Here is a 19,264-nt window from a genome sequence, read left to right on the forward strand (position 1 = left end):
GAGACAGACACACAGAACACAGTACTCATAAATGCGCCATACACATGTTCATACTAACGACAGACTGTCCGTCCCCACCCTGCTTTTTCTGTTAATTCTCTAAATCCGTGCTGTTTCCGACATTAATATGCCCTTGATAAACAGATTCTGGTGATATAACACAGGCTTTCAAAAATGGCCTTTTTAAAAGGGCAGAATCCTATACGAGATTCAGTTGTTGAAATTACAACTGAGGCTTAAGTTATTAAACAGAGCAGCTTTCATCATTGATCACAGAAATTCAAGGTTGGAGGAATGGCATGGATTAAAGTATTTTTACCACAAAGCCACATATCCACTGTGATCTGAGAGAGAGAGAGAGAGAGAGAGAGAGAGAGAAAGAGCGAGAGAGAGAGAGAAAGCGAGAGAGAGAGAGAGAGAGGCAGAGAGAGAGAGAGAGAGAGAGAGAGAGAGGAGATTGACGAGGATAGATTGACGAGGATAGAGAGAAAGCCCTGCTGTCACTTGCTAGTTTAGTGATTCCAGCTCCACTGAAGGCCGTCTTCCATTCTCCGTCCCATCCACCAGCTGTTTCTTCTTGGCCTGTGGGCCGCACAGTATGAGGCAGCTACCATGGGCTTTAAGGAAAACTTCTCGGAGATTGATCCTGTCACTTTGAACCTCTGCATCCTTATCGCCAGCTATGTTATCTTGCTTCTGGTTTTCCTGATATCTTGTATAATGTATGACTGCCGGGGCAAGGATCCAACCAAGGAGTACGCGCCGGACCCTGTGCCTACCCAATCCCCCATCAGACTGGTGGTAATGCAGCAGACCACCCCTTCTCCGCAACATCAACGCTGGGACCAGACCAATATGGTCACCTCATATGAGCCTCAGCCCAGTCCAGACTTCAGGGAGAAGAAGAGCACCATGGTCTAGATTCTAGAAGGACTACTGTGGTGCTGAATAACTCAGTCCACCACCCGTTGGAATTATCGCAGCGGGATAAACTTTTGTACATACATGTTTTTGTAAATCTGTTTCTACATTTATTTTTTTAGACTGTATTTTTCTCTGGTGGCCAGGACAATGCTAGGATTGGACCTGCAGAAGACCAGTCTGAGACGGTAAGAGAGAGGCATGTGTGTGCAGTGTTGATGCACATGAAATCCGTCTTTTAGAAAGCTCTGGTGGATCACAGAAGCCTGTTCTAAAAGAAGAAATGTCCCAACTGATAATCAACATGGAAGTCAGGAGCTGTACTATTAACAGTGGTTTGTGTTACACGACATGGGGGGGAAATGCAATTGACTGAAAAATGGTTGCAGTTTTCAAACCTTATCTTTGCACATAGCTCAACTATTTATTACATCACAGAATGCCTCAGGGTTTAAATTTGATACAAAGTATTACCAGTTACAATTTTTCATTTTTAAAGAGAGACAGGTCTGTTCCCTCTCAGTGAGCGTTCATTGTCATCTTGCTTCACTACTTTGTCAAATGTTACTTGATAGACATTTGTATGATGCTCTGCTAGTGTAATGTTTTCATCGATGACAGACTTGTTGCCCTATCTCAATCAGGACTCAGGAGGAGTGTATTACAAAGTGTGCCCTGGCATTTTCAGATTAGGAGATTGCCCAACATTTCCTCGTATTGTTTATAGGCAAACTAAGGTAGCCATTAGCCAATTACATAACTTGACAGTGTTGAGTCTCTATGAAGTAACCAACCACAGTTCAGCCAAGTGCTGTCCAACCATGGTCATGACCTGTGAGGCCCAGATTATTCTGCTATTTTGAGACTTGCTTCTTTAATCGCTCTCCCACCCGCCATGAGAAACAGGTTATTTATGGAACCCATTTCAGATATGTACCTGCTAACCCTTTGATGTCAAGACATGTGACTTGATTCAGCCAACACAACTTCATACATGTAAATAAATACATTAACAAATGCTATGTAACTGTTTATATACAGTTAACTCATTAATTACAAGCTGTATTGAAGATACAAATGGTCAGAGTAACACATCAATCAATCAATATTGCATACTGTGTACTTTTTCTGAAGTGCTTATTGTTTTGTATAATTTCCCTGTATGAGTAGTAGCTTCCTGTACAAATGTTCCCTCATGAATAATGAAACTACAGACGCTTGATACAGAGTACTCCTATCATCAAGCAAAAATAAACATACTTTCTAAATAGTGTTTTACTTTGAGAATTGCTGAATCCTATCAGTGCATGTAAATAGTACATGGACTGTTCCAATAAAGAGCTGCAGTATCTAATACTGATAAAGGTGTCCGCAGCACACGCATGGCTATTTCCTGACTGTAGCGTCCAGACTGCCCAGGGCACTTCACTTGTTGGTGATACAGAGAGCACGCCAAGCAGTGCCCGGATAAACCTGCATCTCTCGTGACACAGATTCGATGGGAACATTGTATTCCCAAGCCCCACACCAGTCATAATGTAGTGCAGCTCTGCAGTGTACACGGGAAACGAGCAAAGTCCTATAGATATTTATTGATGTGATGCAGTGCTGTTACTGTAGGTCCTGAGTCCTGACTTTGCCTAATGTGCAGTATATGATTCACTAAATAGCCAAATCTATGCACAGATTCCTTGACTTGATGTTGTCTGATTCCAATGTGTTTCCTCTTTTATTCTGACTGGCAGTGTTTCCATTTGGCATCTGTGTTATAGGTATATGAGACGCTAGAGAGGGTCTGTCTTTTGTTCTGTTGTCCTAATGCTGAAAGGGGAGAATGCATCCACAATGCAGACCTCATGAGGACTCGCAGGTATGGATTGTTGTGGCCATACATTCCCCTCCCGAAATTCACTAGGCCATCACAGACTCCATTGAACGACTACAGTATATTGTGAGACAGAGGTTGTGGCTAACACTTATCCAATTATTCAGCCAATCTGCTTGAATTAGGATCTCTAAAAGAGAGTGCAAGCTGAGGCTATAAACTGAATTAAGCCCTTGCATGTAATATAATTAAACGCAAGTAATCATACATTCACTCGAAGGTATGCCTGAAACCCGTAGTAGTCACTGCCAAAACTAGCACCTGTACACACCGAAATAGCTTTGCCCATGCCGTCTTACCTGGAGCATAAACAAATTAAGCTGTTTTAGTCCTTATACTTAGAAATGCTACATGTATGCACCTTGCCCTGAGCTGACACACCTGGCAAAGCAGCTCCAATAGCTTGATTACAGTACAACATCAACACCTACAGTACCAATAGAAGATTACAGTACAACAACATCAACACCTACAGTACCAATAGAAGATTACAGTACATCAACAACACCTACGGTACCAATAGAAGATTACAGTACATCAACAACACCTACAGTACCAACAGAAGATTACAGTACATCAACAACACCTACAGTACCAATAGAAGATTACAGTACAACAACATCAACACCTACAGTACCAATAGAATATTACAGTACAACAACAACACCTACAGTACCAATAGAAGATTACAGTACATCAACAACACCTACAGTACCAATAGAAGATTACAGTACATCAACAACACCTACAGTACCAATAGAAGATTACAGTACATCAACAACACCTACAGTACCAATAGAAGATTACAGTACATCAACAACACCTACAGTACCAATAGAAGATTACAGTACAACAACATCAACACCTACAGTACCAATAGAAGATTACAGTACAACAACATCAACACCTACAGTACCAATAGAAGATTACAGTACAACAACATCAACACCTACAGTACCAATAGAAGATTACAGTACATCAACAACACCTACAGTACCAATAGAAGATTACAGTACATCAACAACACCTACAGTACCAATAGAAGATTACAGTACAACAGCATCAACACCTAGGGAATCACACCATCTCTTTATCAGTTATTGACAGAGAGAGACACTTATATTCTTGAAGAAATTTACATGGGAAAATGTATTTCTCAAAAGCTGGAATCAAGAGATTCCAACTGATGAGAAACTAGCAATCTGAAAGGATCATGTTCTGCTGAGTATTAAGATGTAAAAAGAATTACCACTAAGATAGAATACAACGGAATCCCGTCTAAGAATATACTGAATGGGAACAAATAATTGTACCATTTAGAAAAGGCAACATGTTGCAGGACAATGGGGCCCCTAAGGTCTAATGTGAACATAAATCCAAATGTTCCAAATATCTGAAAATGCTAGCAGTATTTTTGTCAACAATGTTGCACCAATGTATTAGCTGGGTGCAGGCCGGCTGTCATGCCTCTAAGCAGACACTACACCAGTAATCCTTTGCTACAGGGGGAAATGTGCTTTACAGGTTAAGAACACGCCATACTCAGCTTGTTAGCTACTAGATCAATTCTGAACTCTGTTGAGGCTGGGACACAACACAGGCTCTATCTTACTTTACAGCAGTTTGATTTATTGATTGAAATGGGCATTGACAGCATGGCTATAACATACACTAATATATCCACCATGCCATGAATTGCAAAAAGCAGCCATTTTATTTCCATCTCTTTACTAAAACCTCGAAGGGCATAGCTATGTATTTAGATGTTTAGCCTTTTCACATTGACAACATTGATTCATCAAGCATCTGAATATCACAGCTTTACATTTCTTGTCATCTTTGTCAGACAGAATTAGCGTTGTTGTTATTCTAAGTGCGAGGATGGGAATATTCTGTGGCTTTTCCTAGAGGTGTTTCCGGCCTATTGTAATCCACAGTATTGGGATTCCCATGTCTTCCCTTTTTAGAGGTACTGCATTCCAGCATGAAACAGTAAACCAATTACAGAGCTGTTTAACCCTGGCATCACGTGTCTTCACAAAGCCTCTGTTATCCTGTGGGTAGTCCCACCAATGTCTGTCTTACAGTAGCCACTAAAGATGTCATATTAACAGCATGGCCTGCTGTGTGCATGTACAGTACAGCACATTGCTGTTGGGCAGTATGGAGCATTGTTTAGTACTGTTGATCTACATGGTGTAGAGAGCTTTTACATCCTTGCAGAGGGCTTTGTTGGGCAAGCTTTGCGTGTTTAAAAGCAATCAATGAAAATAGGTCACACACCGCCTTTACAGTATGTGTAACCATATTGTAACACAGAGGGTGATTCTTGTCTGATGCTTAACATAATACCTGACCTGAGGGACCTTTAACCGCACTTCCTCTGTAACATGAGCTCTTCCACTTGCACTGCCGTTGTGGCTAGTGGAGTAAGTGAAATTGGTCTTCAGGTTGTTGACTGTGAGCAGAGTGGTGTAACGGATGAACTCTGCATGTGCCTCTAACATGTAACAGTGTCAGAAATAGAATGAGCTAAACACTGTTCTATAGCATATTTAGAAACACAGGGACACTATGCTGAGCTGCTAAACCCTGTGTTTGTATGACAGAATGCCAACCTCCATGTCTCAGTCCTGTATCGCATTAGGGGTGTTAGCATGGCACCATGGGGGAACTGCAGCCTTGCAGCAAGAACAAGGAAACGCTAAACCCTAACATATGGCTGCTCGCATCCTCCCGTTGTCTCTGCTAATGTCATTCTTAAAAACCCTGCCTGCCTGCCACCCACCATCTCAGATGTACTTCCACAGCTTGTAAACCATGAGCTCCTCCTGGGCTGGATAAACCACATTTGAACTGTCCGGTGCATGGTGTACCCTAAGGATAGGATCTTGTGCAAAAAGTGGATTTTACTTTCATGAACTACAATACACATTAGGCTAGGGCTACTTTTGTAATCCTTTGGCATCACAACATATAAAACCAGAGAGATGAATTCATACTTAGAGGCTTACCCATCTGTCCAAATATAACATGTGAAATCTTTCTCTAAGGGGTTGATTATACATCTTATTCTGAGTTTACCAATGCAAACATTTAAAATGGATACGTTTGGGAATGTTATCTTCTCATGCATAAATGTGCTGGTTATTAATGGTTCTGAAAAGTATTTTGCAATGCCACTGCGTTGAAGTTGAGTCAGTATGGGCTTATGTTTCACTCTGGTTGTAATAGCCCAAAGAGAAAAAAAACTGCAGGCATTTGTCTGTCTGAAACTCATTAAGCCTGTATATCGCACTTAAAGTCTTATGTAAACAGCTATGTGTTGTGCTATCTAATGCTGTTCCTGAATGATCCAGTTACATTACTGTCACTGTTATGTAACTCTATGGGTTAGAGAGTGCTCATCAGATACATTGCTGATGTGCAATTCAACATAGGCTAGCAGCACATTGTTTTGTGTCCTGTCCACATACAGCACAACATAATTACCCATAGGGACATATTTGCATCTGATAACATTGTGAATTAATCTCTTTGCATGCAAGTATGCATCTGTTGAAACAGGCCTATGATGTAATATAAGTTTATTTGCTCAAGTTTATTGACACTGAGATAAAAAGTCAATACTAAAAGGCTGAATTTGGAAAAATAAATGATTCATTCATGACACAGGACATGATATTCGACACTGAACAGAATACAAAAATAATTGTTGATGCATATTCAGGTTTTCGTCACTAGTTTCCACACCCACAAGGTCATAAACCCCGGCAATTTATACAATTTCTATCTTGAAATTAAAATCTGATTTCAAAACTAACGCTAACATTAACATTAACCACACTGTTAACCTTATGCCCAAACCGAACCTTAATTTAAGACCAAAAAGCTACTTTTGGTTGTCATGAATTTTTTCGATAAAGCGTTTTAACTTTAGGGTTGTAGTAACTAGTGGAAACCCATATTCAGGGTCGCTGGTTGAAAAACAAAAGTAACTACGACTGTTACATCTGTCTATCATGTTGGGCCGGTTTTGAGACTTCCTCCAGCTACCCACACTGTCATCAGATGCTTGATTGGTCTGATAGGACGACGTCCCACACTTTTAGTGCTATTATTGGTTCAAGCATCCGTCATTCAACATCTCTTTGCATGAACTAAACACATTTCAGTCGTGAAAAAGGGAACAACGCCGGTGTCTACAAGGGGACACAAGTGTCAGGAGGATATGTCTTTGCTAAATGATAGTATTAATGTAATCGATTGAAGCTAGTTAATATTTGCAGTTCAATGGTATTAAGGAAAATACTAAAATAGTGTCTTGATGTATTGATTTGGACTGGGGGTATCTTATTATGTGTACAGATGACTGATTAGTTGATGACGATAGCTGGGCCTTCACTTTCTCTTGTTTTGGCTAGCTTTCTAATTTCCCACTTGGCTAGCTCGCTAGCTAAATCTTGCTTCGTGATTTCCTCCCTTCGTTTTGCGTGAAGGCATTGAAATGAAGAGAGTGAACAGCCTTCAAAGGTGGGTTAGCTAAAAATGTGGCAGTCATCCAATGTTTGCATTATGATGAATTCAGCTATAGATAGATAGATAGCTGACGTTCATTTGTTCAGGCAAGTGGTCTTGTTAACGTAAGTGAACCTAGCTATTGGCATTTACTGAGCCTTATTCTTAGATGGATTGTTTCTTTGTAGCCATGAATGAAGCAGAAACATTGTTATTGCAGCATGCAGTACTATAGCCTACTAGCTACAATGTTTACCACCAGGAAATGCGATATAGCACAGGGAAATGGAATCCGGTAAAACAAGTCGCCATAATTGTCCAATCATGGCTTTGTAAATAATGGGTATATGTCCTTGATGAAGGGTAATTCCATGTTATCAGAGTGACGCTGAGACTCACTTTAAAATGTGTGGCAAACAAAAACGATTGATTGCAAAGTTTAAAAAAACATACACCTATATGCAAAAGTATAGTTTAAATAATTGCCACTGAACATTTGACAAAAATACTTATTTGAGGAACAGGTTTGGTATCAGAATGACAGTAAAATCTCCCTCAGTTTTTTATGTGACCACGTTTTTCAAAAACTCTATTAAATAAGTACTTCGAATTAAGATTCAAAGATGATTGCATTAAGAATTAGGTTTCAGCTATGATATGACACCTTGAGTATGAACAAATCTGTTTTGGTTTTTGAACTAAGTGAAGTGGCTCAATACCCGGTAACAGTATGACTGTAACAGATTGACATCATGGGTCTGTATTATACAGAAATGTATAATTATGAATATCATTCTCTTCATGGTGATGTGTCCTATACAAAGGTAGAAAAATCTAATATTCTCCTTTGCATGTTTGAGTATTATTCTACACACTGGCTATTACTCGAAATGTATTTTCTATTTAACCCTAATGAGCTCTGCCTCCATACTTGACCAAATCTCTACCAATCATCGATGTCTATGTTTCACAAGTTTGGACATTACAGTAAATTAAAGGTATAGTACTGCCATGTAGAGTATATAGTTCAATACAGCACAGTATAGTTCAGTCCAGAAGAGTATATTACATTATATGGTACTCTACTCATGTGCTCTACTGTACTGAACTCTACTTTCATCTCGGTGACCAGAAATCAAAGCTTTTGCATATTCCACATTTTTTGGATTTAAAATGGTTGAAAAATGTATCACTCAGCTTTCATTTGGAACAAAATGTTATGTGCTGATGGGTCCTTTTACATGGAAATGAGCTGAAACTAAACAACTTTTCTTTTTTTCATCGGTCAATCACTAAAATGTGAATGTACCAGTAGGCCTTCTTGTGTTAGTTATATGCTATTTTTCTTTGAGATGTACTGTATGTCAGTTTCTGGTCTTCTCGTGTTATTTTCCTGCTTCCTTCAATTGGCATGGCATACTGTTGCATGAACAACCCAGAAACAGTGTGGGAACAACCCTGAATCAGGATAACCTCTAACACCAGTATTGTAACAGCCCCTAGTCCTCCCCGCTACCTGCCCCACTAACACTTGCTGCATGTTGCTGTATGTTTCAGGTTCATGAACAGGCGGGCCTCTGCTAACTGCCGCTACCAGCCCACCTGCTATGAGCATGCTGCAAACTGCTATACTCACGCGGTGAGTTCACCTTCCCTAAGTGTAGGCCTACTGTACAAAGATGGGTTTTCAAATGTCAGACCTCAATTGCTCTTTTTCCCATGCTTAATTCTATTGACAGAATTCTACCTGGTGTTGATAGGGTTATGGAGAAAACACATTTGACCAAAAACACTATCAATGTAGACTACACCGAGTGTATGTTACAAGGATCATTTTCAACAGTTGGTGATGTTAATCTGTCTCCCTCTGTCTGTACCCTGCAGCTCCTCATCGTACCAGCCGTTGTGGGCATGGCCCTGCTGTACCGGCTCTCAGACGACCGCTGGGAGAAGATCACAGCCTGGGTGTACGGCATGGGCCTGTGTGCCCTCTTCCTGGTCTCCACAGTGTTCCACATCATCACCTGGAAGAAGAGCCACATGAGGTGAGGAGGCAGAGGAATGTTTTATCACACTAGACCAGGGTCTTCAACCTTTTCTTGCCAAGGCACCCCCTCCCAGGCAAAACGGTGACCCAGGGACCCCGTCATAAGTTAGCAATTTTTATTTTTTACATGTCATGTTGTTGTATGTGTCGAACTGCTTTGCTTTATTTTGGCCAGGTCGTAATTGTAAATGAGAACTTGTTCTCAACTTGCCTACCTGGTTAAATAAAGGTGAAATAAATCAATAAAAATCATCAGGTGAATGGAAAGGAGAAGTAATCAACATTTTAAAATGAATAGATTTGATTGATTATTTTGACCTCCCCACATTATAATTGAAAGAGGAAGTGTAAACTCATAGCCTATTAGTTAGAAAGGTAACTCCAAACTCATTTTCGCTAAGAGCAGCTGTTTAGCTGGTTAAACAAAGGTTAGCCATGTGTTGGCAAAAATTAATGTCCAAGCCAAGAGCTTACCAGGTCTGATTACAGTAACCGGTCTGACTACCTGAGTTATATTATACAGCACCCAGCACATAATAATTTGAATTGCATACTAGGTATGAGTGGGCAGACACAATCAAAGGCCAAAGAGAGAAATACTGAATGCTTGGTCTTGATTCTAGGTCTGTGGAGCACTGCTTTCATATGTGTGATAGAGTGGTCATCTATTTCTTCATCGCTGCCTCCTACACACCATGGTAAGTTCTATTTCTTCATCGCTGCCTCCTACACACCATGACATGGTAAGTTCTATTTCTAATAGCAATTTCCATATTTCACTTATGGGATGCACTTAAGGGGCGGATCGCAAGGTCGAAGTATCCAATCACACATCGTCGGTTGGAGACAGTGGCGAATGAGGTGAGCCCCTCTCCCTCATAAAGGTAGCCCCTCGCCCGCCAACTGGTCATTCTCGCATCTACCTTGCGGAAGTGACCGCATTCACTAAAATCTCTCCTCAGCACAACTAGATTCCTGTCTTTCTAGTGAACTGTTCTCAGGCGAACCGTGAGGTTAACGCTGCCGAACTTAGAACCTCAGCTCTTGTCGATAGTGTTGAGTACTGACCGAAAGGAACATTTTTGCTTCGAGTAGAAGTCACTTTCTACTCGTTCAGCCTCCGGTTTTCAGGTAGTGCCACACGGCTAGCTGCTGAGACTCGGTTAGCCCTCGCGTCGACTAACTAGGTTAGCACACACCGTAAGGCTTTCACTAACCACTAACACATGTCTAGCTCCCGCCGCAATGCTTAAGCTAACCTGGCTAGCTAGCTACAAAGCAAGATAAGATAAGAATGGGAGAAACTCCCCAAACACAGGTGTGCCAAGCTTGTATCGTCATACCCAAGAAGGCTGTAATCGCTGCCAAAGTACTGAGTACATGGTCTGAATACTTACGTAAATGTTAGATTTCAGTTTTGTATTTTTAATATATTTGCTAACATTTCTGAACCTGTTTTTGCTTTGTCATTGTGGGGTATTGTGTGTAGTTGGTGGGGGGGACTATTTAATCCATTTTATAATAAGGCTGTAACGTAACAAAATGTGGAAAAAGTGAAGGGTTCTGAATACTTTCTGAATGCACTGTATATGGAGACTGTTTAGTGCCAAAAATAAGGGGTTAAATACATTTATCTGGGACTATCTGTTGTACCATGTAGTCAATGCGTTTGTATGGGCCAATAGCAGTAAGGCCCAAAATCATTTTTAATTAAATACATTTTTTTATATATTTTTTTGATAACTAAAGGGGTCTTAAAATTCCAAATCAAATAGCAAAATGATCCTTGGTATGACCTTCTTTAAAATAATTCCATATAGCTTAGTAGTAGCTCAAGTCCTGATGTCTGTATCGATTGGCCAGCTCTGAAAAAATACTCCTATCTCGCATGGCCCTGCTAAGAAACTGCTTCCCACGGTGACAGCCTGCCTCAGAGAGGATAGGAGCTCATGGAATAAGCCCCTAACCAGCAGCATCCTGAATCGCGGTTCCCTAGCAAGGACATGTATGATCTGGTTTTCCCTCCCAAGGTGGAGCCGTCACTGGCTGACCACCTCCACCCCACACTCTGTGCTGCTAGCACTACTGGCACTTCCCTCCCTGGAAAGATGGATCACTTTATTGCCTCCATTTTCCATAAGACATACAGAGCTTTGGACCTTTTAAATCTGAGAACTTAACGTGACCTCTTTTATTGTTGGCCTACCAGGCAGAGTTACAGGAGGATGTGGGGGAAGCAACTGGATTCAGGTACTCTGAATCCAGTTTCTTGGGATGAGATCTGTATGGCTACAGATCTAAACCTCTGTGCCTCCCATAATGCCATCCAAGGCTGTGGTCATATTATGAGTCTGGCGGTGGTGGGAGAATGGGCTCTTTGGCTAAGCTTAGCCAGCTTGACAGACAAAGAAAAAGTGGACCTCCCGATGCCCCTGTGATACCCAAGGAGTTGTTCGGCCCGCAGAAATGCAACATGTATGGAAGAAGGTGAAACCTTCGACTTCTGCCTGCCCCGCAAACCAGGCCCTTTGGCAGCCCGTTGGTCATTGCAACTCGTCTTAGGACAGGGCAGCAAGCTGGCCTTAGGGGCCCTAAACCCCAGCGACACAGCAGACTGCCAATACCCAGGCTAAGCCCTTGAATCAAGGCAAACCTGAAGCCAAACAATCCTTTTCTGCGTCCTCAGCAAGGTTCCGCCCTCCTACCCCCCCCTAAGGGGGGCAAGAAGTGCCAGTCAAACTAGGTCACAGCCCTAAGTGGCAGAGGAGGACAGTGTGCAAAGCCTAACTCTCTCGGGTTTAACGTAAGCTGTCCCTCGCATGACAGTGGTGAGGCACATCTGTAAAAAAATAAATAATATGTATACACTATTCCCTTTTGCAACAGCGCACTTTCGTGACATTGCTCACATGGGAGATGGAGGATGTGCACTCTTACCACGAGTGCCATCCCCCTTGGACTCTCTGCTTGGCACCTTCTCAGGTTTTAGCCAGGGATGAAAAAGTTAGCATGTCCGTTCTCCCGTCGATCTCTTCTGACATACGGAGCTAGATGACAGATTGCCTTTTGCTGTTATACCATGGCTTCCTTATTTTTCCTTGCCTTACGGCATTGTTGCCTCTGTCTTTTGCACTAGCAACACAGTAAAAACAGGCTCATGTGGGCACCTCCTCTGTACTACCACCAGGAGGCGCCATCACGAACTGAGCAGGGCAGGGGAGAAACCTTGCACCTTTCTCTGTTTTCATAGCGACAAACAGGAAATCGGGTTTCTGGGATTCACTTTAAGAACCACAGTCTTTTTTTGGGGCAATTTTATGGCAACTTAGCTCTATTGATAGAAAACAATTTTTGTTGAGCTATAGGACAGTCAGTACAGTATTCCATATTCCAAAAATAAGAAGGGGGAAATGGTTACCTTTGCTGTGCCCCAGACAGCAATCTGGTACACCAGGTCCAACGCGCTCTGGCGTTTTTTTCCTTGTCCCGTTCTTACCTGTGCTTGGTTTGCGCAGTCTGAGATTAGGTCAGCTCCACCTTTGCTTTCTGAACGAGCGGCTGAGGAGATCTTCGCTCATTCTAACCCTCCCTTCCGGTGTAGGGCCAAAACAGACCAGACACATACAGGCAACTGCAAAAATAAAGGAAACACCAACATAAAGGGTCTTAATAGGGCGTTGGGCCACCACGAGCTGCCAGAACAGCTTCAATGTGCCTTGGCATAGTTTCTGCAAGTGTCTGGAACTGAAGGGATGCGACACAATTCTTCCACGAGAGGCTTTAATGGTGGTGGAAACCACTGTCTTAGGCGCCACTCCAGAATCTCCCATATTGGGTGGAGATCTGGTGACTCGCTCACACACACACACACACACACACACGCTTTAAACCCCCTATGCTTCTTTGAGACCCCTCTTTCAAAGACAATGAACTAATGGGCAACTGGGCATTTTTATACATGAGCATGATGGGATGTTAATTGCTTAATTAACTCAGGAACCACACCTGTGTGGAAGCACCTGCTTTCAATATACTTTGTATACCTAATTTTCTCAAGTGTTTCCTTTATTTTGGCAGTTACCTGTAGCTGATCTATTGCTTAGGATTAGGATCTGGGTAACCAGCATGTTTCCTTCTTTCTTTTGGCTACAGGGTTGCCCCTGTTAGTCATTCCATTGGCCGGTCTCTCTCGCGCAAAGAACCCCGCTCCGGGACACTGTATAGCCATACCTATTGCCACCTGCAGTCCAAGAGGATCAAGTAGGTTTTGCAAGAAACATTCATGCTCCTATGCCTTCGACCCATTACGAGGTATCCTAGTTAACTGGGACACTCTTTGCTCTCCCCCCAGTGGGGTTATTATGCCCGGGGTGAGCATGACACTTGCGTGCTGGCACTTTAAACCAGTCCCTGAGAACCCAGCCTACCCATCTATCCAGTCCAGACTGACTCGAGAAGACACTGTTAGAAGCGTCAACCCTATAATGGTCTTTTGGAGACCCCGCCCCTAAATTATGATTAGGCACCACTAGGGGTGGAAGCAACGGCACACCCTCTCAAGGGTAATGCCCAAAGCTTTTTCTCTCTCCTAGGCCTGACACCCCCACTCTAAGCAGAGCGAGGTAACAGGCTTATCCCTGATCTTCGACCCCCGCAATGACCAGGTGCACCCTGGTTAGCGGAGACCACTCTCCTGCTCTATAGCCAGTCCTGGTAGCCACCGTTATGCAGGGATCCACAGACCCTAACATACGGAAAGATTTGCACCCTCACCCTGTAGCCGTGACCCTCTGAGCATAGCCCGTGGGAGGATAAATCTGAATGCGACAAGCCGGCCACGCAAGATCTTTCACAATCCAGAGTGCCAGTGCCCCACTTACATGCCCATTGTTTGGAGAAACAGACAATGTGTTTTTTTGGAGAAGTGGTGTAACCTACACAGATCATTCCTTAAATGCTCCGTATGCTTCATTGCAGGACTTTTTTTGGACAGAGGGAAGATCTCCAAACATCCAGTTGACTGCTATCTCGCCTGTCACACAGGCCTCGACAGGTGTTTATACTTCTCTTTCTAACCCGCTTTACCGTCTGCCTGTAAAACAAATAAGCGGGCTGCACTCACTGGCAGCCAACCTCTGCGTTTTTTGGGGGGCACGCCCCTACATCGTTAACGGCTATATTGAGATAGTGTAGGCTATGGTATTGGAAAACATAACAGCAAGGTTACAGCCTGGAAGGGCTCATTCCACTAGAGGTATGGCTACCTCTTGGGCACTGGTCTAAGGCATCTCCTTAGGGGAGATTTGTGCTATAGCGTGTTGGGCCACCCCTCATATGGTTGTGGTCTTCACCGACTGGATATCACTGCACCTTCGTGGTGTCGGAGCCTCTGTGGGGTGATGCTGTTGGAGCTACCCTAGCTTCAGAGAGCATGTCTGTGTTATGGAAGTTGACCATATCCCATAAGTGACACATCAAAACAAGTATAAGAAATACAACTTTGGGTTACTTGTGAGTGAGATGTGTCACCACTTTTCGCAAGAGCGCAAGGACTAGAGGCATGATTGAAAATGACCAGTTGGCTGGCGAGTGGCTCCCTTTATGGAGGAGAGGGGCACCTCATTCGCCAGTCTGTCTTCAACAGACGCTGTGTGATTGGATAATTCGAGCCACATGTCACTGGTATTCTCATAGAACCGGGGTTACACAAGTAATTCAAAATGATCTCATGTATGTGATGAGGATCCTGTGGTTGGTATGTTTCCCTAGGCTAAAGTGTGGAATGAACATCATCTTTCTCTCCTGCCAGGTTGAATCTTCGTGAGCTTGGCCCACTCGCAGTTCACATGCGTTGGTTTGTATGGCTAATGGCTGCTGCAGGAACAATATACGTCTTCAACTACCACGAAAAGTCAGTATAATAACCTTTCTGCATTTTAATGATGCCTTTTTTGCAATGTAAATATATATATATTTTTACTAAATCTTCATTGGAGTAATTGAATATGTACAGACTACGGTCTCAATGAATCTTATAACAATGAAGCTGATGAACAGGGCCATTGTTATATCTGCTAACCATCATCACTTTTGTTCTCAATTTTGTAGTTTTTCTGGTGATAAAGTAGGTCTTTTTTATATAGAATATTCTGTGTGTTTTTTTTTTTGTTCTAGGTATAAAGTTGTTGAGCTCGCCTTCTATTTGACTATGGGTTTTTTCCCTGCGTTGGTTGTGACATCAATGGTAACGTACTCAGTTTTACATATTGACTTTCTGCTGTAATCTCCTTACTCAGTCACCACCCACACTCACAGCGGTAGTGGCAGTGCTGCTTACATTTACATCTGCTGCTTACTGTTTGCTTTGACACTGTTTCGCGCTATCTGGCAGACGCATTAAACATGACCGATTTTACATAACTTAATTAAAATGGCCCTAGAAAATCTGGAATCTGTCAATTCCACCAAACCAGGGTCTACATATGTGAAAACAGCACATTTCTATGATCTGTGGTAAAAAAAATAAGGTCCTAAGAAATGCTTCTGTGCGACATCACAAGGTAAGATTAAAAGGGAAAAACTGATTTTCAAAACCTGCAATGAGTTTCTTGCCCAAGGGAGGGTATTTTCTTGCTCCCCACATCTCCGTCAATCTCATAGTGTTTGAAAATCATTGTTTTTAAAATGGTTAAACTTTTGATGATGTCATCGGGTGGAACTTTTCACTTCATTTTTTTCTATAAAACTTAGAAATGGGCCGTTGACACTGGAGTTGTGCTGAAAAGTGGTGGAGTTGTTCTAAGGTGCTCTATCGTTTTGCACCTTTGTAATGCCTACCGTCATCAGATGTTCTTGCAAAAACATCAAGTTAATGAATTTGTTAATGTGTGTATTAGCGACATACTATACATTATCAGTAGCATCCATCACCAAGGCGTAGTGATCACAGCCTCCATCAGCACCCTTCACTTGTGTACCACTATATCCCCCAAACTCAACTCTGGACCTTGAAGCCAGTCCCACTGCATTTTTTTATTATTTCCCTCTAATCAGGGACTGATTTAGACCTGGGACACCAGCTGTGTGCAATTAATTATTAGGTAGGACAGAAAACCAGCAGGCTCCGGACCTCGTAGGGTGAGAGTTGAATATCCCTGCGCTATATGAGCAGCAGAATATCTGTTGTTCAGCTTCCTATGTCCCCTTGTGGACTTCTTGTGGTAGTTCACTCAGACTCCAAAGGGTTTGTATTACTGTACTATATGCTGAACCTTGGAGAATAATATTCTAGTCCTTTACATGAGATTTTCCCCAAATTTTCCACAGAACAACACGGATGGACTGTTCGAGTTGGCCTGTGGGGGACTCATCTATTGCCTGGGCGTGATCTTCTTCAAGTCGGACGGGGTCATCCCGTTTGCCCATGCCATCTGGCACGTGTTTGTGGCGCTGGCTGCAGCCGTGCACTACTACGCTATCTGGAAGTACCTCTACAGGAGTCCCCCTGCTAATACGATTCGGGACGCCTGACCCCCACCGCGTCAAGTAGGCTAACTGAAAACACAGTGCCCTCCAGTGCCTCTCGACATGGGCACCAGCAAATAAAGACTCCCACAACTGCCCACCGAGGATGCAACCACAGCCGGAAAGTTTACCAAAACGACCATGCATTGTTTACTGTTTCCAGGTAGGGAACAGTTTATCTTTGACTGTACAAACTTTGAACAAAGGTAATTCTGTTTTTGTACAACTGTTATTCAGTTGGAACCCCCAAAAATGATCAACTTTTGACTTCCATTTGGAAATTGTTCTCATCTTCTACACCTAATGATACGTTGGGCTGTATTGATATCAGTGTTTTGTATCACTTCACATTCCACACTTAGTATCATCTGTCATTTGTAGTGATTTTGTCAGTCATCTTATTGATTGGAAAGCAGATGGGAAGGACATTCAATTGAGTTGGTTATTTTCACTCTGAGGTAAATGTGCACTGTACACATTGGACACAATGTCTGAATCAGTATTTATCAGTATTTAAGTGCAGTCTTATTTTTCGGAAGCACTTTTGGATGACAAGAACCACAAAGAACCATTGGATATGATGTTTAATAAGTACTCTGATTTGTGTAATTGTATTCTTTCGAACAAATATGGAGCCTTCAGAAGGTGAGTATTTGAGTTGGTATAGCTTTTAAAAAAGGGTCTCTGTGATTGGACTAAACTTCCAGAAGGATACAGTATCTACAGTACATCTGAGATGTCCTGTACTTCTGCACATATTATCACTGCTGCCACTTTTATGGCTTAGTAGATAGTTCCATTATATCACACTCTTCCTGATTTTAAAAACTCTCCTCACATCCTAAATTACCCTTCTGTTCTTTGTATTAATTTTCACCTGTTATGTGTTTTTGGGTCTTCAATGGTACTGCATTCCCTACCTTTCTTTTGAGGAGTATTTGCCATTTCGGTTGAGAAACTATGAAGACCATTATACTATGAAGTGGAATTGAGAAACGTGTCATGTACAACCAACCCTATAATGATTTTTAATGGTTGGTAGATTTATCAATTTTTTGCTTTCTCACTTGTTTCTCAAATTGCCAGAGACAGTTTTTGGAACAGGTGTTCACAAATTTTCCTTGTGTAAAACACTGTACAGCCCTTGGTGAGCATGCCTTTGTTTTCCCTCCCTGACATTCTGTTAGCTATGCTAAGTGGAGAAATCACATGATTTTGTTATGGATTGTAGCCATTCTGAAATGTCTTGCTCCCTTTACCACAATGTTTTGTAATATTTGTATATTCTGTTTTGGCACATGATCCCATTCTGGCCTTTTTTAGGGAACACATCTGCTCGTTAACTCTCTACTTTATCCATTGGGTGTATTGGTGCTGTACATATAGAAAACAATGTTCACTCTGTAACAAATAGGTTACTAATGTGTCGATGAAAAATAAATGCCCTCAACATTGTTCCTTTCTTCTCAGTTTGTCCATGTCTTGTAAATGTGTACTAGATCTATAGGTTGAAACTATAGCTGACCTCTGGGGGCTTGTCACAGCACTTCATACAGACAGAAAACACATTTCTCCATTGTTCTGTGTAGGAAACCAAACCTTCATTAAAGGAGTTGCATTTCCCCTTAGCTCATTTCCTCCATGGACAGAATGGTAGCCAGACAGAGTCCCAGCAAGAGACCTTCCAATCACTGACCTTGATGCTTGAGACAGCTGCTGGGCCTGGGAGCTTTTTGATCAATCAGACTGGCAGGTGGATGATGAAAACACACAAGCCACTGAAATGTTGATACCAGCGGTTTCATTCATTTAGTACCATGTCCTGAACATGCCACAACTGACCTTAACCCAGCCACCTGTAAATGTTTTTTACTCCTTTAGAAATACTACTTATGACATTACTTTCCTAAATGTATGCTAAACATTAGGAACAACTTCCTAATATTGAGTTCCACCATTTTGCCCTCAGAACTGCCTCAATTTGCTGGGGCATGGACTCTACAAGGTGTCGAATGCTTTCCACAGGGATGTTGGCCCATGTTGACACAAGTTTCCCACAGTTGTCAAGTTGGTTGGATGTCCTTTGGGTGGTGGACCATTCTTGAAACACACGGCAAACTGTTGAGCGTGAAAAATCCAAAACCGTTGCGCCCAGCACCGACTACCATACCCCTTCAAAGACCTTAAATCTTTTGTCTTATCCATTCACCCTCTGAACAGCACAGATACACAATCCATGTCTCAGTTGTCTTGAGGCTTAAAAATCCTTCTTTAACCTGTCTCCTCCCCTTCATCTACACTGATTGAAGTGGATTTAACAGATGACATCAATAAGGGATCATGGCTTTCACCTGGACACACCTGGTCAG

General features: G+C 42.2%; 1 protein-coding gene across 2 annotated transcripts; it reads left to right on the forward strand.

The window, feature by feature from the left end:
- Positions 1 to 721: 721 nt before the first annotated feature.
- Positions 722 to 18,350, forward strand: LOC115202614 (monocyte to macrophage differentiation factor). 2 transcript variants are annotated; one of them, XM_029766707.1, is made up of 7 exons: positions 722 to 1,109; positions 8,882 to 8,963; positions 9,209 to 9,369; positions 9,995 to 10,069; positions 15,181 to 15,282; positions 15,546 to 15,615; positions 16,698 to 18,350. In XM_029766707.1, exons 1-7 carry the CDS (start codon positions 1,072 to 1,074, stop codon positions 16,899 to 16,901), a joined length of 732 nt encoding a protein of 243 aa, XP_029622567.1. In that variant the 5' UTR covers positions 722 to 1,071; the 3' UTR covers positions 16,902 to 18,350. The 2 variants fall into 2 exon arrangements, with proteins under 2 accessions (XP_029622567.1, XP_029622573.1); XM_029766713.1 differs by lacking the exon at positions 722 to 1,109 and adding an exon at positions 6,950 to 7,339.
- Positions 18,351 to 19,264: the final 914 nt, after the last annotated feature.

Source organism: Salmo trutta, chromosome 1 (genome assembly GCF_901001165.1).
Source record: "Salmo trutta chromosome 1, fSalTru1.1, whole genome shotgun sequence".
NCBI lineage: Eukaryota > Metazoa > Chordata > Actinopteri > Salmoniformes > Salmonidae > Salmo > Salmo trutta.

Bases quoted from the DNA above. Each gene is read 5' to 3' on its own strand.
- LOC115202614 (XM_029766707.1), top strand. From the start codon at position 1,072: ATGCTAGGATTGGACCTGCAGAAGACCAGTCTGAGACG. The intron at 9,370-9,994 runs GTGAGGAGGCAG...TCTTGATTCTAG, and splicing joins TGGAAGAAGAGCCACATGAG to GTCTGTGGAGCACTGCTTTC. The intron at 10,070-15,180 runs GTAAGTTCTATT...CTCTCCTGCCAG, and splicing joins GCTGCCTCCTACACACCATG to GTTGAATCTTCGTGAGCTTG.